We start from the raw sequence: 18962 nt of genomic DNA, 5'->3' as shown, positions 1-18962 counted from the left end.
TTCCAGCATGTATATAAACATAGTAAAACATTAAACCTTAAAACCATTACAACTCTTTCTCCTGATCTTTTTTTATTATTCTGTAATAGTGCTTCTTCTTTTTTACATAACCCTCTTTAAAAACAAGGGGGAAATCACCTTAGAGAATTTGGTCTCCATGAATTATAATATACTTTGTAAGCCCCTGTGAATAAAAGGACACAAAACACGTAAAATTCCACACTTGAGCATTATTTAGCCGTTTATCTATCCCCACCACCATTCAGATTAGAAGGAGTAGTCTTCACCTACAAGTACTTGAATCTTTATATGAGAAGCAACTTCACTATTTCCCATTCATACCAGTAGACATTCCCTTTTATGCTTCCCCCCTCCTTCTGATTTGTTGACTCTGTAAAGCTGATTAAATACCAACATGGTATGTATGCAGATACTGGTGCATGCAGCCTGTTTTTAAAATAATTTCCCCCACCCAGGAAGTACACCAAAAGCACGTGGTCAGGCAACTGTAAATTTGCTTGTGCAGTTTTTTGGTTTTCTGCAAATCAGAGAGAGAGAGAGACTGTTCTGCCATCAGAAATAGTTACAAGCAGGGCTGAAAAACAACTGAAAGCAATTAAAGTGATTCTCAGCACACATTTTCCAGAATGCTGGGCAAAATATTGGGTATTGAAATGTTTGATGCGGTTTGCTTATGCAGTTTTCTGGATTTGTGCAAATCTGAAGGATCAAGGGGGGGGGAATATTCAGGTGCACACCATGAACACTGCTGGAAAAGAAATCAAATCACAGATGAGGTAGTGGGCATGGAAAGGGGAGTAGCAGAAAGTGACAATTGATCCACCCACCACAAACACCCCCCAAAATGATCTGGAGCAGTTTGGAGTCTGATTTCCCTCAACACTGGATTATCTCCATATACGATAAAGCTGGATTTATAGGAGGAAAGCATTGAGAATGGTGTTGTTTGAGGGTAACGGCATGTGGACTACAGAAATGCAAACACTTTGGAGAGGACAAGCCCCAAGTCATAATGTGGACAGCTAGGGACCAATTTAAATTTGGTATCAATGTGATTTTGTTTTTGTTACAATCTATTTGCAGTTAGAAAAATCTAAACTTTTATGCAGCATTTAAGCTACTTTGGCTAATGCCCAGTTTTGTAGTTATGCATTTATTTCCAACCAGTATAGATCAAAATCTCATTTCCTTTATTTGTTCTCACTCTTCAGTGCTCTGTTTTCTCCAAATCATTTCAGAGCTTTGATCTGCCTATATTTGTTTTCCCTTCCATTTTCATGGTGTCATACAATTCAATGCAAAGTTGGATTCATTCATATACCTTTGGAAGGAACACACAATAAGCTTCTGTTCCAAGTGGAAGCAATACAAACAAACTCCGCTTATGCAATTTGTTGGCTATTGTACTGAGGGACAAAAGCCAGAAAACTGGGAGCCTCAGCCGAAACGCTACTAAAATGAAAAGGAGCAGCACTTATGCATTACAGCTTAATTTTCACAAATTTATTAAAAACTTACCAATGCATAGCAAATGGATGAGGGCCCAAAAATAGCCATCTGTGTCAAACTGTAAAATACAACATCAAAGCAAACAGAGATAAACACCTCTTTCATAAATGGTTCCAAGATGTAGTTGCTGGAGGAGAAATGTTCTAGGAAAAACAATATATTAAAAAGAGCTGCCACTTTGTATCAATTTCAGTTTAATTCATTAGTCATTTGATATCATGTCTTCTTTTCATGTAGCAGCAACAAAAACAGTAAGACATGTGTTTGGGTATCTACATCGAAAATAGACTTGATTGTGTAACACAGGTGTAGTCAACCTTTTTATACCTACCGCCCACTAATGCATTTTTCTTGATGATAAAATTTCCTTACCGCTTGCCAGTGCTGCAGTAACATGTGGCGTAGAACCCCTACCGCCCACCTGGAATCCTGAAACTCCCACTAGTGGGTGGTAGGGACCAGGTTGACTTGAAGTGCAAGTAGATAGGTACCGCTCTGGCGGGAAGGTAAACAGCGTTTCTGTGTGCTGCTCTGGTTTGTCAGAAGCGGCTTAGTCATGCTGGCCACATGACCCGGAAGCTGTACATCGGCTCCCTCGGCCAGTAAAGCAAGATGAGCGCCGCAACCCCAGAGTCGTCCGCGACTGGACCTAATGGTCAGGGGTACCTTTACCTTTATGGGAGGGACTGAGGGCTAGCTCCAGCACTGCCACCAAGATGTGCTGTGTCCATGCCTGCAAATCTGACTGGCATGTAAAGAAGCTTGATTCATGCCCAACAGTGTATGTGCAGAGCAGCAGCCCACATAATGGGACTGAGCCATCCTCCCAACACCAGCATTGCTGCAGCATACTGGAGGGACCTGCGGTAGGGCAAGGTGATGGTGAGGTCAGGACTATGCAGTTCTGCTGCCACCCTGCCCCATGCCAGCTCCTTCCAAGTAAGCTGCAGTGGTGCTGGTACTGGGAGGGCGGCTGTGGCTCTGCCTCACCGCACGGATCACATCCAGCATAGAGCTTCACCACAACAAAGTGAGGACATTGACTCTGGTCTCCCTTCATGTGGAGATATAGATTGTTTGTACCAGGGATGAACATGAAGATGGGATGGAGGCTGGTCACACCAAGTGGTGGCAGTGGAGGGCTTGCAACTCCACAAGCCCCACCCTTCCACATGTTCTCTCAAAGTGTAGGGCATGTGTGAGCACCCCCCCCCCCATAGACAGGCCTTACCTTGGGGAGAGAGGGATCTGGGTGGTGTTTTCTCATTGTCACAAACTACTGGCTTTTTTCTTCAATGCTAAGGTTTGCCTGCTATGGCTGCAATCTTGTTTTAATCACTTTAAAAGTTTTTAGCCTGCCTTTCCATTAATGTTTGAGGCAGCTTTTAACAGAGGGCAATCTCAAAAAAAATACAAATTATAAGAGGGACAAAAAAAGGAGGTAAAACACAATTCAAAGCTAATTAACCAGGAAGGTTAAAAACTTAAGAGAATGGCAGGTTGGATGGATGCCTGTCTGAAAAAGGAAGGTGTTTTAAAAGTGATGGAAGAGGGGGCGAGAGGCGCCTCCCTAGGGAGTGAGTTTGAAAACCAACCGAGGGCACAGAGAAGGCTCCCTTCTGCATCCCACCGAGACCTAATTCAGATATTGGTGGGTTGCAAAGGAGAGGAGTAGGCAGGCAGGCTCACGGAGAAGACAGCTCCACTATTCACTCTCTCTTCAAAGCTTAAATACAGCTCTGAGTAAACATGGACATGGCTGTATATTTTTAAAAACAAGTGCAATAATGCATGTGGGGAGAGAAGAAGAGACTTCCAGAGACACTAAGAAATAGTTTACTGAAATGTGCCTGATGTGTTTCCAGTGCAAAAAAACTTATTTGCCTGACTAAAATATGAACCATATATACATAATGATTCAGAAACAAAGACACGAAGATTTCGCTTGAAAATATAGCTTTAAGCCCTTGTTTCTATGCAGATGCCCCCAAGGTTTTTACACCTGAAAAGCATTAGACTCCTTTCAGCAAACTGTTTCCTAGGGCGGACCCGCCTCTGTGAAAGGTTTTGTTGCTTGGCCGTTGCCCTCCTGTCTTTTCTTCTCAATAGCCAATCACAACCAAGAGGGAATGTTCACTTCCTAAATCCATTTAAAAAAATATGGCCATTTCACAGTAATCATAGGATTGGTTTTTTTAAACCAACCTACCTACCTGTGGATCACAGAAAGGAAGGCACCCTGCTGCTACCAGAAGAGTCAGCACTCTGCATGGAAGAAACAGTATGCCACATGACTGGCATTCATTGCAATGCATTCTCAGAAGAATTATATATTTCTATTTCATTAAATATATCCATCTGTCTATGTATCTATCTGTCTCATCCTGCCTCCAAATAGCTCAAGGAAGTACATGTAGTTCTATGTCTCGTTTATCCTCACTACTACCCTGTAAGTTAGGGTTAAGCTGTGAAATATTGACCAGTCCATGGTTATCCAGTGAGCTTCATGGCTGAATGGAGATTTGATCGCATGCTCAATTCAAACATGGTGACCCAGGGATAGCACACATGATGATGATGATGATGGACTCCAAATCTTATCAGCACAAGGCAGCATGACCAACAGTCAGTGATAATGGAAGCTGGAATCCAACATCATATTGTCTGCCGCTGCTGTAACCAAAGCCCTGCCCTGGCTTTATTCATAATTTTCAGTTATGTTATTATTCCTACTACTACTACTATATTTGCCACATGACAAGCAACAAGCATGATCAAATGGATGAGAATAACATAGACACTGAAATTGCCCCTTGGGGGAAGAGGAAAAAAAGCTAAGACACACATTGTGTAGTAGCCCCTTCTTACAACATCCCCTTCTGCTTTTGTCATGACCCCTTCAGCCCTATTCTTGCTTTGCAGACCCAGCTTGAATTCAAACCACAGTTGCAAATCCTTTTACCAAAAGCAGGGCTTGCAGTTGGAGCTGAATGTAAACTGCCCAAATGCAAGCCCCACTGCAGCTGTCGTGGACGCACTTTAGTTATCCCACACCTGGTGTCACATGATGTCAATTACAGTAACTTATCCATCACAGCAGGATAAAATTGGCCATGTGTGCCACGCTAGAAAAAGTTAGTCCTTTCTCTCACACCATTTCTCCAATGCAAATCACCTCTCTGAAGCTGCTATAATCTGCGGGGGGGGGGGAATACTGGCTTAATACAAAAACATCTGAATTCCAAAAAGTTTTCCTAAGTTATTAACTTGAGTTCCTTTTAAACACAAAGTTAAAATATGTTTATTATTTTTGAGCTATTTTACTCAATCATTCTTATATAATATCTTCTCATAGTTCTGTTTGCCTGTGAACAATCTTCTTTTGTCAACGTCTTTTGGAAATTGTGTATTTAAGCATTTTGAAAAAATATGTACACAAACATAATTATTTCATCCCCTCTTATCCAAATCTCATCAAATACAGATACATATTTCCGTGCACTTATTGTAATTCTCTGAAACAATACTGTACTGTGTTTAAAAAGGAATCTAATTTAATAATGATATACCCAATGCAAACTGGTCCTAGGCCTAAATTCAATGAATAATTCAGGATGCCTAAGCCCACTGATTTTAATGAACTTAAGGAGGCTTAACTCTGTGTTGGCTTCAGAAAGACTTATGATTCACCTGGAGAAGTTATGGTGGGTCTCTGTGTGTCAACCTGCTGAGTAATATAATTTCTAGGCAGTTTCATCTTTATGTTCAAAGTTTTTCTGTATTTAAGCATTAAAAACTTGTCCTTTTTGAAGTTTACGATGACTAGAAAACCAACTTTGCAATCTGTGAGAAATCTAGGCCCTCTGTGAAATTCTCAATAGACTTATACACTGAGAAACTTACCTACAGATTTTTAGTCTAGAGGTCTGCTGTTAAGAAAGGAAATAAAATGCAATCAAAACACTGGAAAGAAAATGTGTTATTATACATGCATCTAGACTTCTGACAGTTTTCCAAATGCAAGTTCTATTATTGTGGTACCTGTAGAAGAAAAAATGAACTCAACTTGAAATAGTTCCTAAATAAATTAGCTTCTAAAATTGCACACATACCCCAGCCAAAAGCAAAGTTTGCAACTTTTTTGGCGGGTGGGGGTCCTCCTGGACTTAATGCTATCTGAAGAAAGACAACTATCTGCAATTATTAGGATTGCCTTATTACTAGCTGCGACCCTATCTGGTTGTAGCAGATATTTCCCTGGTTACCTCTAGACTGGGTTAGTGTAATGCAATCTATGTGTGTCTGCCTTTAAAGAGGATTCATAAGCTACAGCTGTTGCAAAATGCTAATTCTACACCAGGGCCTTTTCAGTGGTGGCCTCATCTTTTTAAAAAACAAACAAACACCTCTCTCCATGAAATGCGCCTTCCCTCCCTGTAGTTGTTCAGGTAGGATCTACATTATACTTCAAATAGCTTTTAACTGAGGGCTCAGTTAGACCAAATGTTCCTCACCACAGCCTTAGTGGAAAGAGTTCCCACTTATATAAGCTGGGGCATCTGATTTTCACCAATTCTTCCTACCTGCTTAAGTTCCTCCCTTCGAAAGCTGCTCCTGGTGGTTGGGAACTCTGGAACAGAACACTATAGGGCTGCAGTTGAAAAATATTGGGTGTCCCAATTTGTGGAAGTAGTTTTTCACTAAGGCAAAACTACCAAGGATACAACTCTTGGACTGCATAAAAATCAGTATTTCCCCCCTCTCCGATTCAATGATCTGAGCTATTTAAGAATCATCAGAGTGACACTGTCATTCAGCTCCCTTTTTGCTCTATTAGACTTCAGAATACATATTCTTCCCACAGAATTCAATAATTTTCATTTTCAAAAGGAAAACGTTTGATGTATTTCCCTTATTAAAAATAAAATTAAATTAGTAACTGGATTATGTAGCAGAGCTGGGAAAACATGGTAACACTAATTTCACTATTTCCAAAGCCCTGGCACAGGCTGTTAACAACACAGGAAATTCATTTTGTCATACCTCTTTCTGCACAAATGCCTCGATTCCACAAGCTATAACGTCTGCAGCATTGTGTAAGGTAAGAAAGATAGGAATTGGCTGTCAAGGGAGAAAATGTGACCAATAAGATTAGCACTGCAGATTCTGATAAGATCCTCTTCTGTACTTATTCATGTTTCTCTTGGGTGGTCCTAAAAACCAGATATTTCTAGGGATACAGTTTCCCTTATAAACAGCTGTAGGAGCTTGCAGGTATGAAATGAGGTGGTGCACAAAGCATTAAATTTCTCCCATGAGCATAGTGCTAAGAACTAGCACCATGAGGAAAAACTGCAGTCTCCAAGAAGGGACAGAATGTTTAGCCTAGTTTCAGTCTGTGTCAATTTCATTCATGTTCAAAACTCTGATCTATTTCTTTATTAACCCACTGTGATTTTTTTTTTAAAAAAAAATCATGCAAAAATGTGCATTAAAATACCTAGGGCTTTTTTTCCTAAAAATATATTTAGGGGTACTCTCATTTTTACTCAAGAAACCACCATTTTATAGTTCAAATCAGGGGAAATAAATACAGTAAATGGACAAAAGTACAAAGATTCACAAAACATTTAGGGCAGGGGTAGGCAACCTAAGGCCCGTGGGCCGGATGTGGCCCAATTGCCTTCTCAATCTGGCCTGCGGATGGTCCGGGAATCAGCATGTTTTTACATCAGTAGAATGTGTGTACTCATTTAAAATGCATCTCTGGATTATTTGTGAGGCCTGCCTGGTGTTTTTATATGAGTAGATTGTGTGTTTTTATTTAAAATGCATCTCTGGGTTATTTGTGGGGCATAGGAATGAAACTCATCTCATCACTCCAAAAACGAACCACATCCAAACTGGAAACTATATGGAAAACTTGGAATTTGTCTTCTAAGACGTGCATGCAAGGATACTATAAATGAGTTCTGTATAAAACAGAATTTGTAAATTATTGGAACAGCTTTATTTGATAGGATACTTATTTTAGGTGTTTGCCACTGATCTTATTTTATTTTGTATAAACAATTTATCTGTTATTCTTGTATTTTTTCACTAGAAATGCTTTTTGTAGAAACAAACATGTAGGCTATAACAAATTATTTGGATCTAAGACACAGCCACTTAACAAAGTACATTCTAAATACTTGGGAATTTGCAAGAAATGGTATTCAATGAACAGCCAAGCATGGCACATAACCAGTCAGTTGTTGACTGGTCTTCAGTAGGATCAAAAAACAACAATTCATGCTACCCATGCTCAATAATTTGCCAATCATTATTGTTAATCTCTTGTAAAAAACATCACATCATGTTTTGCAATGTACATTTTGTTATGTGGTCAGTGTTGATTATATTTTATCAGTACAGATATATTTTAAAAACAAGGAACTGTTCCTAGTTCCACTGCTGGCCTTGTTACCTACCATTTATATTGCCCCTCACTGCTGCTGAGGCAGAAAGTTAAACGGAGCCCGTCATCTAACACAGGCCACTTGAACTAGAGCACAATAATAGGAAATACTAGAAGTAATGTCTAAGAAAGCTGACACCAGAATTTACATTTTTCCTTTTCTCCAGCCAAGTTTTAACACACACATGTATATACAGACACACACACACCCCTTTCCCTCCCATACGCTATTGGCTCTTTCTAGAGCCAAGAGAAATGTGTTTTGCTGCCAACAGTGGCTCCAGATTGCCCAGCTCAGCTAACCTTCGCCAGATGTCTATTGTCTTTGATGATATTTTTTAGGAGCTTTAGTCTTTACAAAAGGAAGCTCAGTATGTTGGTCCAGCCAGCATAAGCAAATTGCCATCTCCTCAATTCCACTATCTCACGAACACATCTCAGCCAGTTGTTGTTCCAGAAATTCTCATTTCAGTTTGAAATGTAAATTCTTAGATGAAATAGGCAGGTACATGCCCTCACAGCTAAGTAAGACCCATTTCTACAGCCACTGTGTAGATTGCATTTCAAGTGCAGAAATAAAAAACAACAACATTTCAAGTGTTTTCACAATCCCATCTTAACACCGCCATTTTAAAGAGGAACTGAGACTGAGTTTGGGGAAGAGCAAGAATCTGAAGCCAGGTCTCCCCACTACGTGTCTGCACTGGCTCTCATCCAGTGCAGAATTACTCACCAAATAAAGGGACAAAGCAAACATCATAATTAAAACCAGCTTGACTGATTTGGAAATGAAGCTATATGTAGTTATATGATGCACCACAGTAGCGGCAATAGACGTTTGAGCACTAATTTAGGAATCATGTTAACAACAATGAAAGGGCATTTTATGCTCCTATCTATTTCATGTGTCAAAATGGAGCATCTTTCATATTCATGTACAATGAGCTGAGGCCTCATCATAACAGTAGATTCTGAAGAGGCGGGAGTAACAGAAAAAAGTGGGGGGGAGGGGGAGATTATGGGATGTAAGTCAACAGAGAAAGGAAGAGTCGCATAGACTAAACTTCCCCAGTTGCCTTATCAGAGGATGTAAGTGCTTCATGTGCTAATTCCCAGGGCAAAAGGAAAGAGAGGAAGGGAATGAACTCTGGCTCCTGTTAAAGGTGACTTGTTTTGTGCTGAGAATTCTTAGCTATTTTGCTGCTGGAGCTCATTATACCCATTACACCCATACAAGGCAGCTTATTTAAAATATATATATATAACCTCTTTCATCATTAATTATCAGTTTTGCATTATATACAGCTGGAGATATACATTTCAGTCTTGTTGATACTGTTCATGCATCATATTTGCAAAAGTGGTTGTTATTGTCACCAATGTACATATAGGGACAATATAACACGCAAAGCTGGAAATTAGGGAATTGTTTGCAAAGAAACCATCCAGTCAGCACAAGGATTTCCACTCGTGCGACGGGATTTGCCCCTTCTCCTCCCCCACTTTCCCTAAACTTGCTTCCAAACAGCAGTTAGTGTTTTTACAAATGACTTTAACCTCAGTTAGGTCAAAGACTTTAACCTTAGTATGCTATCTGGAGTAAAACATTAACACCAACAAATGAAAAAGCATGTCAGTTTCCATTTGCCTGTATCTTACCAGTCTGGACAGTGCCCTGGAACCTGCATAAATAATGCCCACAAAGAGTGCAGAAGCTGGAAGCCATGACAGCACCTCAGATCTGTAAAAACAAATGGCGCATACAGTTACGACTATGCCAGATTCTGTATACAAACGATATCAAAAGACATCTACCCAAAACATTTTCCTCGACTAAACAAAGGGAAATGAACCTGGACCAGGTGTAATTAAGAGCCATGAAGGAAGTTGGAAGCTCTGCAAGACACATCTCTTGGCATTGTATCTGACCATTCCCATGGTGCAAAGATGCAGTGTATCCAAATATCTTTATTGGGTTAGCTCTTCTGAGTAGCTGCAATGATGACATGCCTCTACAGTGTAATCTCCTGATTCTGGTTTTTAAGTATGTTGTTTTGCTCAAGCAATGAGTTAGTTGAATTCAATCCAACTTCTGCTCATACAACATAAATTCTCTTTCCTCACACCGGGCCCAAATCTTATCTGGATCAAACTGACAACTACTATAATTATTTTGCTAGTAACTTCAAATCAGATGCCTCCTTAAAACAAGCAATGTCATTTGAACTGAAGTAGCAGTGGAAAAATAAAGCCCTAAAGCTTGAGAATGAGGTCTCCATGTGGAAAACAGAGATCACTGACCACAATGTGAAGTCTCAGGAATCCCTGAAATGTTTGCATGTCCAATGTGACCATCTAAAATGCAATGGAAAAGGCCATTAGAACCGTTCCCACGATGGAACTTCAGAACTCAATCCTGCCAAGAGGGATTCTTTTTCAGGGCTGGAAAAGAATGTCTAGCACTATGGGAAATGCTTCAACAGCAGTCATCACTCTAACATGCCAAGCCATACAACAGTCAGGCTCAGAATCTGCTATAATGACTTTGCATAGAGCACTGTGTTGTGCATTCCTTGACAAGTACGAAAGAAATATGCAGTATTCCATGAATCGGAATGGTAACTTGGAGATCACAAGACATGCCTACGCTACAAATCTAGATTGATCATCATGGCATTACGCAAAGAGCATTGCAGATAACTGTTCTGTGAAGGAGTTAAAAGATCTCAATCAGAGAAATTTCAGCATACACTCAAAATCTAAATACCCCTCTCATCCTTAGATCTAGATTTCTGAAGGAGTTAGAAGCAGCTCCTATATCTTTCCATCTGCAAACAGAGACACAAGTACAATATGAGTCACCCCACCCACTTTGAAATCTGTTGGGGTTGATGATACTCAGTATTTCTGCAAATGAGACTGAAGGGAACTTTAGGCACCAAGGAAGCCAACAGCCAAAATCTCATTTATTCTGTGGCTCAATGAACAGAGTGAGGAACTCATGACTTGCACACAGCCTGAGTCTTCCATCATTGTTGCTGATCAAAATCTTAAGACACCCCAGTGCTGATATTTCTACAAGTTAGTAATCTTCCATGTTGTAGGGAATATGTATTAAAAGCTCAAACACAAAGATCAAATACATAGCCAGAGGGCAGGGGGGCAGCTACCACCCCAAATCAAGTAAATAAATAAAAATATTTAACTGACTAATTTCATCACAGATAATTTGGTTCTGCCCCACCTCAATATAAAGTCTGCCCCCGCAAAATAAATCCTGGCTATGCCCATGTTGGGGACCCTTTGACTAATGTAACACATTCTGCATGAAGCTGCATTTGAAGAAAGGGTAGAAGCTGCAGCTGGTGCAGAATTCTGAAGCACGCCTCTTGAAAACAGACTTCCTATTCTGCCTCATCCATGCTGTCAGTTCTTTCCATGTCCAAGCATTAAATTGCTTGAGTTCTGGGTACCCTAAGGAGTGCCTCTTTCCTTACACTCCTCCCCTTTTATCTTCTGGTCTTCTGCAGCATGCCATCCTTTGCATCCCATCTTTTACTCAACAAGAGCAGGGAGCAGGAAAGTCTCTGTGTTAGGATTACCTTGCTTAGACTGACATCTAGTGGAGTGGAGTCTTAAGCTCCAAAGCAGAACAACATTTAAGCCACCCTTACCACAATGTTCCATTGCTATCACAGAATGCCACCCTGGAACTCCATCAGATATCTATCCCCCTGATGTGCAGCCATTCTACAAATGGAAGAACAGTACTACTGACGTTGCTCAGAATGAATTTCTCCAAGCACAGATCTTTATGTCACAGGTCACTATTCTTCTAGGGGAGGACATGATAGAGGTGTGTAAAATTATGCATGGAAAGAAGAAAGTGGAGAGGGAGGTTTTTCTCCCTCTTTCAAAATACTAGAACACAGGAGCATCCAAAGAAGCTGAAGGCTGGAAGAGTCAGAATAGACAAAAGGAAATACTTCTTCTCGCAGTCCACAGGAACCAACTTCCACAAGAGGAAGTGATGGTCACCAACTTGGATGTCTTCAAAAGAAGATTAGACAAATTCATAGCGGGGAAGGCTGACAATGGTTACAAGGCAGGATGACTATGTTGTGTTTCCACCTCCAGAAGCATTATGCCTCTGCACACCAGTTGCTGGGAGAGGAAAGAGCAGTGGGGCACTCAGGTCCTGCTCACACACTTCCCATAGGTTTCTAGTTAGTCACTGGGAGAACAGGATAGTGGGTTACCTGGGCCACTGGCCTGATCTGGGGGGCTCTTCTTATATACTTACGTACATAACCCTGGAAAAAATGAAGTATTTTTTTCTGTGGGTTTTTGCCTCTCAAATTCATGAGAGTTGGTATTTTTAATGTGTTCAATGTGGATGCCTTTCATTTAAACATCAGACTAGATTTCCATGGAATAAATCAGCTATTCCTAAAACTGTATCCCAAACAGTTCATAATTGGGCAAGACCAGGCACCCCCAAACTCGGCCCTCCAGATGTTTTGGGACTACAGTTCCCATCACCCCTGACCACTGGTCTTGTTAGCTAGGGATGATGGGAGTTGTAGTCCTAAAACATCTGAAGGGCCGAGTTTGGGGATGCCTGAGCTAGACAGTCAAACAGCAAGTAAGTGATCTTGCATACTAAGATGCAAACAGCAGATTTCTCAGTTCTAGATTGTATGCAATCTAAAATGCCCTACAGAGTTGGGAAGTATCTTCATTTGACCATGCTAATTATATAAGAAAGGGACATGGGGCTGGAAGAGAAAAGCCTACACACTTGTGCACAGACACTTGATGAAACTGTGGCTTATCCTATGGTTTTAATCTCATGAGTATATGCACAAAGTTATATGAAAGCATAAAGAAAACACTCCAGTTACATACAGAAAAAAGTGTGCGCATGCTTATTATTATTTTACCACTACACAGTTCTTGCAACGTTATGGGGTAAAAACCACAGCCAAGTATCTGAAATAAGATGACACATATTCCAGTGAATATTAATTGGAATACCGTCTGTATATTCTTACACTGCAATTTCATTGTACCTTGAACTGCTGCTGATCTCAGTCCAGCCAATCTTCCAGGAAATGTGTAGGAGAAATCCACCAACTAGTGTCTGCCAGCTGCAATTGAAACATGTACAATGTTCTGTTTCTAAACAATTAACCCAAGTCAATTCTTACTCACAGTGGAGGCTTCTTCCATGAGTGACACAGTCTGATCATATGCTGCCTTCAGTCATTGGACTGGCAGCATAAAGAGCAACAAAATAAAATTATGATGATGGAACAAAACAACAAATTATATTACTAACAGGCAACTTGGGCTGCTGCAGAGCCAGTAGATGCATCAGCACCTGTAGTTAAAGCATCAGCTGCTTAAGTGGAGCAAAACCACAAACCTTTTACACTGTTAAATTCTGAAATCAAAGATTCCACCTGTTGTGAGGCCACAGGGAACAGAGCTTAAGCCAACTTCTCCTTCTCTAAGGCCATTTGCAGAAGTGACACTGAAGCTAGTTTGTATATCCAACATAGTAAAGGTAAAGGGACCCCTGACCATTAGGTCCACTCATGGCCGACTCTGGGGTTGCGGCGCTCATCTCGCTTTATTGGCCAAGGGAGCCAGCGTACAGCTTCCGGGTCATGTGGCCAGCATGACTAAGCCGCTTCTGGCGAACAAGAGCAGAACACGGAAACGCCGTTTACCTTCCCGCCAGAGCGGTACCTATTTATCTACTTGCACTTTGACGTGCTTTCGAACTGCTAGGTTAGCAGGAGCTGGGACAGAGCAACGACGGGAGCTCACCCCGTTGTGGGGATTCAAACCACCGACGTTCTGATCGGCAAGTCCTAGGCTCTGTGGTTTAACCCACAGCGCCACCTGCGTCCAATATATGCAGTGCAAATATTGATTAGGATGCGCATATATATATATATATATATATATATATATATATATATATATATATAAAAACTATATGAATTAGTGTCAGGTAAGCAGTACAGTGATACCTCGGGTTACATACGCTTCAGGTTACACACTCCGCTAACCCAGAAATAGTGCTTCAGGTTAAGAACTTTGCTTTAGGATAAGAAAAGAAATCGGGCTCTGACGGCGCGGCAGCAGCAGAAGACCCCATTAGCTAAAGTGGTGCTTCAGGTTCAGAACAGTTTCAGGTTAAGAACGGACCTCCGGAACGAATTAAGTACTTAACCCGAGGTACCACTGTATAAGCTATGAGTCTTGCTATGAACTTGTTGGGTGGCCCAAAGCAAGCCACTTCAGCAGGGGTCGTCAATATCATGCCCTCCAGATGTTGTTGGGCTCCAACTTCCATACGGCCCAAGCAGCATGGGCAATAGTCATAATGGGAGTTGTTGTCCAACAACATCTGGAGGGCATTATGTCAGCTCCCCCACACAACATGGTCAATCTAGACTACTGCCCATCAGTTTAACTGAGTGATCCCATTTTCTAGTCTTACTGTAGATACATTTCTCTCTATCCACTTTTTTACCTCCTGCATAATTAGATAATCCTCACTCAAATAATCATCAGCTTACATTTGTTTTGTCTGGGTTTGTCACACAGAATCTTAGGAACTGTTGTAACCTGACAGAGCCTTTCAGAAGCCACTGTGAAAATAAGAACTCTCTTTCCCACCATCTTGGTCTTAGCCCCCCCTTTCCCTCCATAGCTGCCAATTTTAAACCACCAATCAAATCTCTCCCTCAGAACAGTTTGAGCACTCTGCCATCAGCCTTGTGATTTTGGTTAAACTGCCTTTGTACAGCCTCCCTCTGCTGTTTTGTGGGAAGTAGGCTGACCATAGGATTTGACATATTTGAAGCCCTTGAACATTTGAAATGGGGAGTGAAAGTTATCAAAACTTGGAAAATGGCACATTCCTTCCCCCCTCAGCTACAGGGAGGGGCTGGTGAAAAAATAGCAGTTTTTGACACAGATGCAGAGAGCTGAGAATTAGGACAAGTTAATAACATGTTGTAACAATAAAACATATAGGAGTTTCCCAGATGAGGATATACAGCAATTGTATGAGACACCAACATTAGCCTCTGTCTGGTACAGCTACCTACTTATTCTGTCATTTTTAATGTGCTTTTGAAATACTTACCCTTGAAAAAGAGTAGGGTAGGTGAATTTCAGGACAGACAGAACATACTGGAAGACAAAACACCAAGTTAGGGGATAGTACACACACACACACACACACACACACACACTTACTTTTCAAGTAATTTTAACAGAAATCAATGGATGCAATGGATCAGGCAATGAAACAGAACCCAGCCATAAAAATAAACAAGTCATAGCTAGCCCTGACCTGAATAGGCTACTTGGGACAGAACTCACTTATTAATGAGTGCAATTTGAATTAACTAAGTGAGCACTTCAAGTAAGAGAATCTACCAAACTCACTGGCTTATCAGATGTACATTTGAGTTGCAAGTAGACGTTGTAAGCTGAAGAAGATTTAAAGTAAAGCCTTAGAAGCTACCTGTTGCATTGGATTCTCATGACCTTTGCTGGTTCTGCCTTAATCATAAACCAAACCAAAGCAACATATATATATATATATATATATATATATATATATATATATATACACACACACACACACACACACACACACACACACTACAAGTAATTTAATTTGGTTGATTAAATTACATGCTATTCTTACATACTTTCCCCCTTGAACTTCATTGTTCATTTGCTTTCTGCCTTGAAAATACCACAGCCTGTTGCTTCTCATCTATCCCTGTGTTCCTATAATCTGATTTTTCTAAAGGATGTTGCAAGGCTCCAGTCTTTTCTGTTTTAAAGGTAACAGATGCTAGAAAAATGCTAAAAAGACTTGTAGCACCTTAAAGACTAACAAATACAAGATGGCCTAATTTATTTTATTTATGTAAACTGTTTCTAAGATGTCCTTCAGTGGATTCCAGAATGGAATACAATAAATATGAGAATTAATTAAAGCTACAGATGCAATAAGACATTTGTCAAACAATTTATAGACTATGGGGCAAAACAAGACTATACAAACTACCGTAAAAGCAGATTAAGGCAATGTACAGTAACTCTTTGAAATACCTGAGCAAATAGAAATGTTTTAACTTGGCACAAAAAGGCGGTCAGTGCCAGGTACCTCTCAGATCCAAATATGTGGTATCGCCACAGAAGAGGCCTCTCCTTGGTGCATACAAAGCATACCTCCACGAAGGAAGGTGCTCAAGGAACGGACCTCTATTAAAGATCTCATGGCACAAGCAGATGGGGGGCAGGCAGGAAGACACATTCTGTTGGGTATTTGTGTTCCAAACAAACTTTGTCAGATCTAGTCCACAAAATCAATGCTACAATAAAGTTAATACAGAACAATCCTAACCATGTCTACTCAGAAGCATTCTACTGAATTCAATGGGGCTTACTCCATTTTTCTTGATTTTGTGGCAAGAGATTAGCTCTGGAAGTGGCTGCAGATCCTGGAAAGGTTACACAACTCACTTGTCACAGAGGAGGGAACAAAATTGTCTGAAGCTTAAAGTATCTCACTGAAATTTGCTTCCAAGTAAATGTGTCTAGGGTATGCAGTAATTTTTTTCTTTTGCCTAACTTCAGTGCCAAAAATGAAGAAACTCCAAGATCAAGAAGCCATAAGCATTAAAAAAACCTAACTGGGAAGGCTTGTTTTAAGAGTCTGGTCAAACATTATAGGGTGGGAAAGCCAACACATTTAAATGGAAGAAATCCATAATTCTTTCTTAATAGTTAAAACCCAGAGTCCTAAACCTAAATATTTAAGACTTGCAGTGTATACAAACTATCAAAAAACGCTGTGCTTTGAAATGATAATACAGATAAAACTGCCACAATTTTCCTATCGCTTGAGAGCATGTTTTATTGTCTGTATGTATATACTTTAAGGCTGAGTGGGATGTGATAACCCCATATGACCTTTTGTGCATGATTTTTAATTGTTTTGAGTTTTGTTAAGAGTTCTTACACAGCCCTAGAAGTATTTCTACTTTATCCTTCACTTAAATCAACTATATAAAGCCATTAATTTAGTTTATTCATTAACCTCTTGCTTTCCAGGGATAAATGTGAGGACCCTTCCGTCCTCCCCCCGCCCCATGTGGGGTTTAAGAGCGGGCTAAAGGAAAGTCGATTCCGGTAGCTGCAAGTCGCTGCGAGGAGAAAAGTCAGTTCTCGAAAGAAACTGAAAATCAATGAGCAGCTGTTCATTGACTCGCAGAGAAACACAAGCTCACCGATGCTGGAGAGAAAAGGCAAACAGTGTGTTCGATTTTCCGAGCTATAAAAACTAGCAGACCAGCCAAAACTTGCGACCTTATGAAAATTTTTAAAGTCGAAATAAAGGGCAGTTTAAACCAGCAGAGCTCTCTCAGCCTCACCTTGTTGGTAAAATAAGAAGACAAGTAGAACAAACAGAAGGCGAGACCAGTTGCAGGTCTCTTTAAATACATCTGTCAAATCATTTCACCAGTCCGGGGACAGGGAAGAAAGGCACTTTCTCCCGACTGCTGCGACCTGCCTGGAAGAGCGACTGCATGCGGCTGCCATGACAGAGACACGTTGCTCGGGAGTCTGCTCCAATGGGCGCGGAGAAAAGGGCCCCAGAAACCGCCTTCTTAAAGGGGCAACGGTTTCTCCAGGGCAGAAGGAAAAGAATGCGCCGCCGCTCTCCCGGTTCCTCTCTCTACGCGGCCTCAATGATGCGCTTATACACCGTCTGGCTGGTTAGTCTTTTCTGAGAGGGGTGCCGCTTGGGCATTTCTTTTCCCCTAAGTGTTGTTGTTTTTTTGCCGCCTGTCCTCAGATTTCCAGAGCAGAAGGTTATCGTTGGAGGCGGCAATGAAGAAAATGCAAGAACTCCAAACGGGACAAAACAAATAGCTTTTAGGATTAAAGACGAAAATCGGAGAAAGCACAGCTGTATACAAATGTATTATGGACTTAGGTTTGCTCGCCCCGGCCATGGAAACTCCTTTCAAAGGATCAGAAACTTTATAAAGAAGGAAGATCAATCATCGTGCGTGCTACTGCCACAATAAAGCTTTTAGCCTTTTGGTGCTACAAGATTCTTTGTTGTTTTTGCTTCAGCAGGCTGACACAAGAGAGTGATAGGATAGTGCCTTGGTTTCTCTTGCAAAATTTTTATCTTTTGGTACATTTTATGGTGCACTTGGATAATGTGAAACTAACACAACACCACTGGTGTAAACGAATAATTGTACCATATATTTATTTAAATAACCCCGAATAAACTGACGTTAACAATAATTTAGCAATCAACAAATAGGCTATCTCTTTAAAAAAAATACAATGAAAACTGCAAAGTGCTCCACATATCTTCCAGATGGGGTGCTGCCTTACAAATGGGTAATTAGGTTCTAATTCTGTGTGCTTCCGTGATTGATTCGCAAATGTCCATATACAGTACATTCAGTTTAAGGGTGCTTTTGCTAGGGATTCACACCTGTTTTCTCAGAAGATCAGACTTATTTGTAATAAGGAAAAGACAACTAAATGCACTGGAAAGTGTAGGACAGGATATGTGTTCAATAAACAGGACCGAACAACACTGCTGTTTCCTTTCCACAGCTGTGAGCTGTCCTTGTATTATTTCTGTGCTGTGTGTTCTGGTCCCTCATCTCAACTTCTCCCCCACCTTTTACTGCCTTATCTCACTCTTGAACTTGGGCACAAATATTTCTGTACCTTTCCATGCACAGTTTTAAAAAAATCTATAGGAAGTGGACAAGGGCAGCTCTTAGTTATAATGTTTCCCAATGGTGAACCCCAGAGCTGCAGACTGTGATTGAAAAAGAAACCCGAGTCGTGGGGGTGCCGAATCCCAAATGACAGGCATTTCTCATCTGAAAGAGAAGATGGA

The 18962-nt window shown here is 40.7% G+C and overlaps 1 protein-coding gene across 6 annotated transcripts in view; it reads right to left on the bottom strand.

The window, feature by feature from the left end:
• The window catches only part of TMEM241 (transmembrane protein 241), a 38911-nt gene extending 21233 nt beyond the window's left edge, over positions 1 to 17678 (bottom strand). For 2 of the 6 annotated variants that reach the window (XM_053396403.1, XM_053396404.1), the window contains exons 1-9: positions 17461 to 17678; positions 15153 to 15199; positions 13060 to 13137; positions 9647 to 9728; positions 6574 to 6651; positions 5434 to 5459; positions 3744 to 3795; positions 1540 to 1588; positions 139 to 184 (exon numbers count right to left, since the gene is read on the bottom strand). In XM_053396403.1, coding sequence (XP_053252378.1) covers positions 139 to 184; positions 1540 to 1588; positions 3744 to 3795; positions 5434 to 5459; positions 6574 to 6651; positions 9647 to 9728; positions 13060 to 13137; positions 15153 to 15199; positions 17461 to 17532 — 530 coding nt within the window. In that variant the 5' untranslated portion in view covers positions 17533 to 17678. The remainder of the gene's footprint in view (positions 1 to 138; positions 185 to 1539; positions 1589 to 3743; positions 3796 to 5433; positions 5460 to 6573; positions 6652 to 9646; positions 9729 to 13059; positions 13138 to 15152; positions 15200 to 17460) is intronic. The other 4 variants (XM_053396402.1, XM_053396401.1, XM_053396405.1 and 1 more) reach the window with 4 other exon arrangements.
• Between the last annotated feature and the right edge of the window lie 1284 nt (positions 17679 to 18962).

The sequence above is a fragment of the Podarcis raffonei genome, chromosome 7 (assembly GCF_027172205.1).
Source record: "Podarcis raffonei isolate rPodRaf1 chromosome 7, rPodRaf1.pri, whole genome shotgun sequence".
In the NCBI taxonomy this organism is placed as follows: Eukaryota; Metazoa; Chordata; class Lepidosauria; order Squamata; family Lacertidae; genus Podarcis; species Podarcis raffonei.
This window is presented reverse-complemented; position numbering and strand designations above follow the sequence as displayed.